The sequence below is a fragment of the Melanostigma gelatinosum genome (assembly GCF_949748355.1).
Source record: "Melanostigma gelatinosum genome assembly, chromosome: 14".
NCBI classification, from domain to species: domain Eukaryota; kingdom Metazoa; phylum Chordata; class Actinopteri; order Perciformes; family Zoarcidae; genus Melanostigma; species Melanostigma gelatinosum.
The window spans coordinates 372,501-382,924 of NC_136647.1; the positions used below are offsets into that span (position 1 = coordinate 372,501).

The following is a 10,424-nucleotide window of genomic DNA, read 5'->3' on the forward strand; positions in this document are numbered from 1 at the left end:
ATGTGTGTATATACGTGTGTGTATATACGTGTGTGTGTATACGTGTGTGTATATACGTGTGTGTATGTGTGTGTATATACGTGTGTGTATATACGTGTGTGTATGTGTGTGTATATACGTGTGTGTATATACGTGTGTGTATATACGTGTGTGTATATACGTGTGTGTATATACGTGTGTGTATGTGTGTGTATATACGTGTGTGTATATACGTGTGTGTATATACGTGTGTATATGTGTGTGTATATACGTGTGTATATATATACATGTGTGTATATACGTGTGTGTATATACGTGTGTATATGTGTGTGTATATACGTGTGTGTATATACGTGTGTATATGTGTGTGTATATACGTGTGTATATATATACATGTGTGTATATACGTGTGTGTATATACGTGTGTATATATACGTGTGTGTATATACGTGTGTGTATGTGTGTGTATATACGTGTGTGTATATACGTGTGTGTATATACGTGTGTGTATATACGTGTGTGTATATGTGTGTGTATATACGTGTGTGTATATACGTGTGTATATGTGTGTGTATATACGTGTGTATATATATACATGTGTGTATATACGTGTGTGTATATACGTGTGTATATATATACATGTGTGTATATACGTGTGTGTATATACGTGTGTATATGTGTGTGTATATACGTGTGTATATATGTGTATATATACGTGTGTGTATATACGTGTGTGTATACGTGTGTGTGTATATACGTGTGTATATATATACGTGTGTATATGTGTGTATATATACGTGTGTGTATGTGTGTGTGTATATACGTGTGTGTATATGTGTGTGTATATACGTGTGTGTATATACGTGTGTGTATATACGTGTGTGTATATACGTGTGTGTATATGTGTGTATATACGTGTGTGTATATACGTGTGTGTATATACGTGTGTGTATATACGTGTGTGTATACGTGTGTGTATATACGTGTGTGTATATGTGTGTGTGTATATACGTGTGTATATACGTGTGTGTATGTGTGTGTATATACGTGTGTATATACGTGTGTGTATATACGTGTGTGTATATGTGTGTGTATATACGTGTGTATATATATACATGTGTGTATATACGTGTGTGTATATACGTGTGTATATGTGTGTGTATATACGTGTGTATATATGTGTATATATACGTGTGTGTATATACGTGTGTGTATACGTGTGTGTGTATATACGTGTGTATATATATACGTGTGTATATGTGTGTATATATACGTGTGTATATATATACATGTGTGTATATACGTGTGTGTATATACGTGTGTATATGTGTGTGTATATACGTGTGTATATATATACATGTGTGTATATACGTGTGTATATGTGTGTGTATATACGTGTGTATATATGTGTATATATACGTGTGTGTATATACGTGTGTGTATACGTGTGTGTGTATATACGTGTGTATATATATACGTGTGTATATGTGTGTATATATACGTGTGTGTATATATGTGTGTATATGTGTGTGTGTATATACGTGTGTATATACATGTGTGTATATGTGTGTGTATATACGTGTGTGTATATACGTGTGTGTATATACGTGTGTGTATATGTGTGTATATACGTGTGTGTATATACGTGTGTGTATATACGTGTGTGTATACGTGTGTGTATATACGTGTGTGTATATGTGTGTGTGTATATACGTGTGTATATACGTGTGTGTATGTGTGTGTATATACGTGTGTATATACGTGTGTGTATATACGTGTGTGTATATGTGTGTGTATATACGTGTGTATATATATACATGTGTGTATATACGTGTGTGTATATACGTGTGTATATGTGTGTGTATATACGTGTGTATATATGTGTATATATACGTGTGTGTATATACGTGTGTGTATACGTGTGTGTGTATATACGTGTGTATATATATACGTGTGTATATGTGTGTATATATACGTGTGTATATATATACATGTGTGTATATACGTGTGTGTATATACGTGTGTATATGTGTGTGTATATACGTGTGTATATATATACATGTGTGTATATACGTGTGTGTATATACGTGTGTATATGTGTGTGTATATACGTGTGTATATATGTGTATATATACGTGTGTGTATATACGTGCGTGTATACGTGTGTGTGTATATACGTGTGTATATATATACGTGTGTATATGTGTGTATATATACGTGTGTGTATATATGTGTGTATATGTGTGTGTGTATATACGTGTGTGTATATACGTGTGTGTATATGTGTGTGTATATACGTGTGTGTATATACGTGTGTGTATATACGTGTGTGTATATACGTGTGTGTATATGTGTGTATATACGTGTGTGTATATACGTGTGTGTATATACGTGTGTGTATATACGTGTGTGTATACGTGTGTGTATATACGTGTGTGTATATACGTGTGTGTATACGTGTGTGTATATACGTGTGTATATACGTGTGTATATATACGTGTGTGTATATACGTGTGTGTATATACGTGTGTGTATATACGTGTGTGTATATACGTGTGTGTATATACGTGTGTGTATATGTGTGTGTATATACGTGTGTATATACGTGTGTGTATATACGTGTGTGTATATACGTGTGTGTATATACGTGTGTGTATATGTGTGTGTATATACGTGTGTATATACGTGTGTGTATATACGTGTGTGTATATACGTGTGTATATACGTGTGTATATACGTGTGTGTATATACGTGTGTATATACGTGTGTGTATATACGTGTGTGTATATACGTGTGTGTATATACGTGTGTGTATATGTGTGTGTATATACGTGTGTATATACGTGTGTGTATATACGTGTGTGTATATACGTGTGTATATATATACGTGTGTATATGTGTGTATATATACGTGTGTGTATATATGTGTGTATATGTGTGTGTGTGTATATACGTGTGTGTATATACGTGTGTGTATATACGTGTGTGTATATACGTGTGTGTGTATATACGTGTGTGTATATACGTGTGTGTGTATGTGTGTGTATATACGTGTGTATATACGTGTGTGTATATACGTGTGTGTATATACGTGTGTGTATATACGTGTGTATATACGTGTGTGTATATACGTGTGTGTATATACGTGTGTGTATGTGTGTGTATATACGTGTGTATATGTGTGTGTATATACGTGTGTATATATATACGTGTGTGTATATACGTGTGTGTATGTGTGTGTATATACGTGTGTATATGTGTGTGTATATACGTGTGTATATATATACGTGTGTGTATATACGTGTGTGTATGTGTGTGTATATACGTGTGTATATACGTGTGTGTATATACGTGTGTGTATATACGTGTGTGTATATACGTGTGTGTATGTGTGTGTATATACGTGTGTATATGTATACGTGTGTGTATATACGTGTGTATATGTGTGTGTATATACGTGTGTATATATATACGTGTGTGTATATACGTGTGTGTATATACGTGTGTATATATATACGTGTGTGTATATACGTGTGTGTATATACGTGTGTATATATATACGTGTGTGTATATACGTGTGTGTATATACGTGTGTATATGTGTGTGTATATACGTGTGTATATATATACGTGTGTGTATATACGTGTGTGTATGTGTGTGTATATACGTGTGTGTATATACGTGTGTATATGTGTGTGTATATACGTGTGTATATATATACGTGTGTGTATGTGTGTGTATATACGTGTGTGTATATACGTGTGTGTATATACGTGTGTGTATATACGTGTGTATATGTGTGTGTATATACGTGTGTATATATATACGTGTGTGTATATACGTGTGTGTATGTGTGTGTATATACGTGTGTGTATATACGTGTGTATATGTGTGTGTATATACGTGTGTATATATATACGTGTGTGTATGTGTGTGTATATACGTGTGTGTATACGTGTGTGTATATACGTGTGTATATGTGTGTGTATATACGTGTGCAGGTATTTGTGCAAGGAGAAGTAAATGAGATAAATTAATAATAATGTTGATGAATGATAAACTACTGTGACTTTGTAGTACTTTTATTGAAGCCATTTATGAATTCAGAGTATTACTACAACGTGTGAGACGTCTTGTGATCTGTTCTTTCACACGGAGACGACGTTAACTCGTCCTCTTGTTGTTTGTCCTCATCTTCATCTTCATAATCATAATCATACGTTGTCTCTCCTCCGAATGTCCCGTTGCACGCTCCGTACCGTTGAATCGTAACGATGGAGCAACGATCTGCTTCTGTCTGCAGCTCTGTGTGCGATGGACCAGCAGCTCTGTGAGGATGAGAACGCTCTGCTGAGTTTCGAGGCGATCTGCAGCATCCACAAGCTGATGGACGACGACGCCGACGGCTCGGTGGACACGACGGAGACGGACGGGGTGAGACAGAATGCTCGGATCCTTATTCTCCTGCTTTTTACACACAATAAAGAATAACTTGTCTCACCGCTCCCTCAGTTTCTCAGAGAGGATCTGAAGTCTCACGACTCCAAAGCCAAACACAGCAGCTTCCACCGAGCCGACCTGCACATCAGCGTGGAGGAGATGTGGGCGTCCTGGAAGAGCTCCGCAGGTGAAGACCACACGTTGTGATGCACCTTAACGTCCTCGCTCTGCTGGGAATCTTAACGTCACTTTAGAATTCATTTGAGTCAAAACACTCTCTAAATGTGAACACAGAGACACATTCAGTGAGATGGAGACTCCCAGAGGACGTCTCTGCCCGTCCACAAATCACTGAACATCTCAGAGAAGACTCGGCAGAACCTTCCTCTTGAGCTTGTCCTCAGTCTCACAGCGATCCAGTGGAAGTCTGTTCATAACAGAGCTATGAACAGATCATTTCATCTGTTACTGACGAGCTCCAGGCCTCTTCATCAGGGTCAACTCAACACTGAGCCCATAAACTGCAGAAGAAGAAAAGTTCAACAAAAGAAAGGAAACGCTTCGTGTTTCCTCCGAGTGTGTAAATAGAACACGGACACGTTCACGTCATCAGGGAACCGAACGGCCTCTGAGCACTCGTACAGTTCAGGTTCCTCACGTTGTTCTGAAGACGTCAGAGATAAGCATTCATCGGCTTTGGAAGGTTAGGGGACATAATGAGGAAGGAAGGAAGGAGGAGGTGAGGAGAGGATGGAGAGAAGAACTCTGGAAGAAAGAAAAGGAAGGAAGGGAGTATGGAAAGGGAAGGAAACAAGGAAAGGGGATGAAGGAAGGACAGAAAGAAATGAAGGAAAAGGAAAGAAAGCAAGAGAAGGAGGGATGGAAGGAAGGAAAGAAAGGAAGAGAAGTCAAGAGGGGATGACAGAAAGTAGGAAGCAAGGAAGGAAAAAGAGAGATAAAGAAACAAGGGAAGGAAGGAAGCAAAGGTGGGAGCGAGAAGAAAGGAATAATAAATTGAAGAAGACTGAACTGAAGAAGGAAAGATGGATGAAAACAAAGGAAGGAGGGAAAGGAAGAAGGTAAGATGGAAAAAGTGAGGAAGGAAAAAGGAATGAAGGAAAGATGATTAATTAGATAAAAAAGACAAGAGAAAGAACAGAAAGATAGAAAGAATAGAAACAGAAAGCATAGAAAGATAGAAAGAATAGAAACAGAAAGAATAGAAAGAATAGAAACAGAAAGAATAGAAAGATAGAAACAGAAAGCATAGAAAGATAGAAAGATAGAAAGAATAGAAACAGAAAGATAGAAAGAATAGAAACAGAAAGAATAGAAAGATAGAAAGAATAGAAACAGAAAGAATAGAAAGATAGAAAGAACAGAAAGATAGAAAGAATAGAAACAGAAAGCATAGAAAGATAGAAAGAACAGAAAGATAGAAAGATCGAAAGAATAGAAAGATCGAAAGATAGAAAGATAGAAAGAATAGAAACAGAAAGAGAGAATAGAAAGAATGAAAGAATAGAAAAATAGAAAGATAGAAAGAAGGAAGGAAAGACAGAGAGGACGAATGAAAAAGAGATTGAAAAGCAGAACGTGCACACAAATAAAATCCTATTTTTAGCTTCCACTTAGTTTTCAGCTCAATTAGTCACAGCGATGACGTAACCTTTAGTGTTGTTTCTGTAACGTAAGAACAGAACTGATGAAGCCGAGTAACCGTGACGCTCTTCCTCCATGTCTTCAGTGTATAACTGGACGGAGCAGCAGGTGGAGGACTGGCTGTGTGTCAGCGTGGAGCTTCCTCAGTACGCAGGAACCTTCAGGGAGCTCCAGCTGGACGGGAAGGCCTTACCCAGGTACAGAACTACAGCTCCCATCATGCCTTGGGGGGTCTCATTTTACCTTTAGAAGTATGCAGAATTCGCTATCAGCAGCTGTTGTCTGCAGTGAACTCATACGAGTATCACTGACATACTTTGATACTGAAGGAAACTTTAACACCTGAAGCGTCTCTTTAATGGTTCCTGAGCTGATTTGTGACTTTTATCAGCGATGGACGTCAGATGTGTCACATGTCCCGATATCTTCAGGAAGTGTGAGTCACACAATCTATGCACATGTGTTCCATGTCTGAGTGTTCAGACAGGACCGTACCAGGGTTCAACTCTCTACAGCCTGATACCTGTAATGACCCGTGATACATAAACCTGACTTTATATTTCATAAACCTGACTTTATATTTCATAAACCTGACTTTATATTTCATAAACCTGACTATCTTTCATAAACCTGACTTTATCTTTCATAAACCTGACTATCTTTCATAAACCTGACTTTATCTTTCAGAAACCTGACTATCTTTCAGAAACCTGAATTTATCTTTCATAAACCTGACTTTATCTTTCATAAACCTGAATTTATCTTTCATAAACCTGTCTTTATATTTCATAAACCTGACTTTATATTTCATAAACCTGACTCTATCTTTCATCAACCTGACTTTATATTTCATAAACCTGACTTTATCTTTCATAAACCTGACTATCTTTCATAAACCTGACTATCTTTCATAAACCTGACTATATTTCATAAACCTGACTTTATATTTCATAAACCTGACTTTATATTTCATAAACCTGACTTTATCTTTCATAAACCTGACTATCTTTCATAAACCTGACTATCTTTCATAAACCTGACTTTATCTTTCAGAAACCTGACTTTATCTTTCAGAAACCTGACTATCTTTCATAAACCTGACTTTATCTTTCATAAACCTGACTTTGTTTCATAAACCTGACTTTATATTTCATAAACCTGACTTTATATTTCATAAACCTGACTTTATCTTTCATAAACCTGACTTTATATTTCATAAACCTGACTTTATATTTCATAAACCTGACTTTACATTTCATAAACCTGACTATCTTTCATAAACCTGACTTTCTTTCATAAACCTGACTATCTTTCTTAAACCTGACTTTATATTTCATCAACCTGACTTTATATTTCATCAACCTGACTTTATATTTCATCAACCTGACTTTATATTTCATAAACCTGACTTTATATTTCATAAACCTGACTTTATCTTTCATAAACCTGAGTTTATATTTCATAAACCTGACTATTTTTCATGAACATGACTATCTTTCATAAACCTGTCTTTATATTTCATAAACCTGACTTTATATTTCATAAACCTGACTCTATCTTTCATCAACCTGACTTTATATTTCATAAACCTGACTTTATATTTCATAAACCTGACTTTATCTTTCATAAACCTGACTATCTTTCATAAACCTGACTATCTTTCATAAACCTGACTATATTTCATAAACCTGACTTTATATTTCATAAACCTGACTTTATCTTTCATAAACCTGACTTTATCTTTCATAAACCTGACTTTATATTTCATAAACCTAACTTTACATTTCATAAACCTGACTATCTTTCATAAACCTGACTATCTTTCATAAACCTGACTTTATCTTTCAGAAACCTGACTTTATCTTTCAGAAACCTGACTTTATCTTTCAGAAACCTGACTATCTTTCATAAACCTGACTTTATCTTTCATAAACCTGACTTTGTTTCATAAACCTGACTTTATATTTCATAAACCTGACTTTATCTTTCATAAACCTGACTTTATCTTTCATAAACCTGACTTTATATTTCATAAACCTGACTTTATATTTCATAAACCTGACTTTACATTTCATAAACCTGACTATCTTTCATAAACCTGACTTTCTTTCATAAACCTGACTATCTTTCTTAAACCTGACTTTATATTTCATCAACCTGACATTATATTTCATAAACCTGACTTTATATTTCATAAACCTGACTTTATATTTCATAAACCTGACTTTATATTTCATAAACCTGACTTTATCTTTCATAAACCTGAGTTTATATTTCATAAACCTGACTATTTTTCATGAACATGACTATCTTTCATAAACCTGACTTTATATTTCATAAACCTGACTTTATCTTTCATAAACCTGACTTTATCTTTCATAAACCTGAGTTTATATTTCATAAACCTGACTTTATCTTTCATAAACCTGACTATCTTTCATAAACCTGACTTTATCTTTCATAAACCTGAGTTTATATTTCATAAACCTGACTATTTTTCATGAACATGACTTTATCTTTCATAAACCTGACTTTATATTTCATAAACTTCCTCCTGCTTTAATGCTACACTTCTGTCTACAACAGTCTCCTGTTGTCTCAGATCTCAGATCTCACACCACACGGCCATGACAGCCCCCCCCCCCCCCCCTGTGTACACGTGTATACACTATGTGTGTATATATGTGTGTGTACGTGTATACACTGTATATGTGTGTATATGTGTACAGGCTGGCAGTGAAGAACACCAGCCTGACGCTGTCGGTGTTGAAGATTTTAGACAGAAGTCACGCTCAGAAGCTGCAGCTCAAAGCTCTGGACATCGTGCTGTTTGGACCACCGCCAGGTGTGTGAGTGTGAGTGTGGATGTGTGTGTGTGTGTGTGTGTGAGTGTGGATGTGTGTGTGAGTGAGTGTGAGTGTGAGTGTGTGTGTGTGTGTGTGAGTGTGTGAGTGTGGATGTGTGTGTGAGTGTGTGTGAGTGTGTGTGAGTGTGGGTGGGTGTGTGAGTGTGTGAGTGTGTGAGTGTGTGAGTGTGTGAGTGTGTGAGTGTGTGGGTGTGTGAGTGTGAGAGTGTGAGTGTGTGGGTGTGTGTGTGTGAGTGTGTGGGTGTGTGGGTGTGGGTGTGTGAGTGAGTGTGAGTGTGTGGGTGTGTGAGTGTGTGTGTGTGTGTGTGTGTGTGTGTGTCTGTGAGTGAGTGTGAGTGGATGTGTGTGTGTGTGTGAGTGTGTGTGTGTGTGTGTGTGTGTGTGGGTGTGTGAGTGTGAGTGTGAGTGTGTGGGTGTGTGTGAGTGTGAGTGTGTGGGTGTGGGTGTGTGTGAGTGTGAGTGTGTGGGTGTGTGTGTGAGTGTGTCTGTGGATGTGTGTGAGTGTGAGTGTGGATGTGTGAGTGTGGATGTGTGTGTGTGAGTGTGAGTGTGTGGGTGTGTGTGTGAGTGTGTCTGTGGATGTGTGTGAGTGTGAGTGTGGATGTGTGAGTGTGGATGTGTGTGTGTGAGTGTGTGTGAGTGTGGGTGTACATGTATGTATATATATATATGTATTTGTATGTATGTACATATAAATGCAGAGTATGCAGAGTATACACAGTATATATATATATATCGAGAGTCTGCTATACATATACTGTGTATGTATGTGTATATATATATATGTATGTATGTGGGTATGTATATGTATATATATATATATGTATATATATATATATGTATGCATATATATATGTGTATATATGTATATGTATATATGTGTATATATATATATGTATGTATATATATATATGTATATATATATATATGTATGTATATATATATATATGTATATATATATATATATTTATATTTGTGTATATATATATATATTTATATTTGTGTATATATATATATTTATATTTGTGTATATATATGATATGTATTACATATATATATGTATAATATATAACGGAGTTGTACCCCAAACCGGACAGTTTTTAGCTAATGTTTCAATACAATTCACTTACAATGTTGATAAAAATGATCGTGTAATGTTTTCAGTTGATTTAATGGTGTTAAACTGAAGTTAAACTTCGTACTTTTCAAACGAAATATTGTTGTAATTATTACAGTTAGCTTTGCCTTTACCAGAGTCGTTAAAACGATGCTAACACCGGTCAATTAGCCGTGCACTGCTATTGGCCTAATCCGTAGGGACTTCTATCCTCGTTGTAAACACTGGCTGCTGCTGGTTTTTCGGGGATATTCGCTTGTTCCAGGGTCGCAAAAATGACCATCAATGCTGTCAACACTACGGGACCGTAGTTCTGTCCTTCACAATAAGATATCACGCTTCAACAACTCCAAATTATGC

General features: G+C 36.1%; 1 protein-coding gene across 1 annotated transcript in view; it reads left to right on the top strand.

Moving 5' to 3' along the window:
* Positions 1-8,934, top strand: part of stim1b (stromal interaction molecule 1b) — a gene marked incomplete at its 3' end in the record, with an annotated part of 16,825 nt that extends 7,891 nt beyond the window's left edge. The window contains exons 3-6 of the mRNA XM_079283274.1: positions 4,283-4,413; positions 4,492-4,606; positions 6,167-6,278; positions 8,811-8,934. Coding sequence (XP_079139400.1) covers positions 4,283-4,413; positions 4,492-4,606; positions 6,167-6,278; positions 8,811-8,934 — 482 coding nt within the window. The remainder of the gene's footprint in view (positions 1-4,282; positions 4,414-4,491; positions 4,607-6,166; positions 6,279-8,810) is intronic.
* Between the last annotated feature and the right edge of the window lie 1,490 nt (positions 8,935-10,424).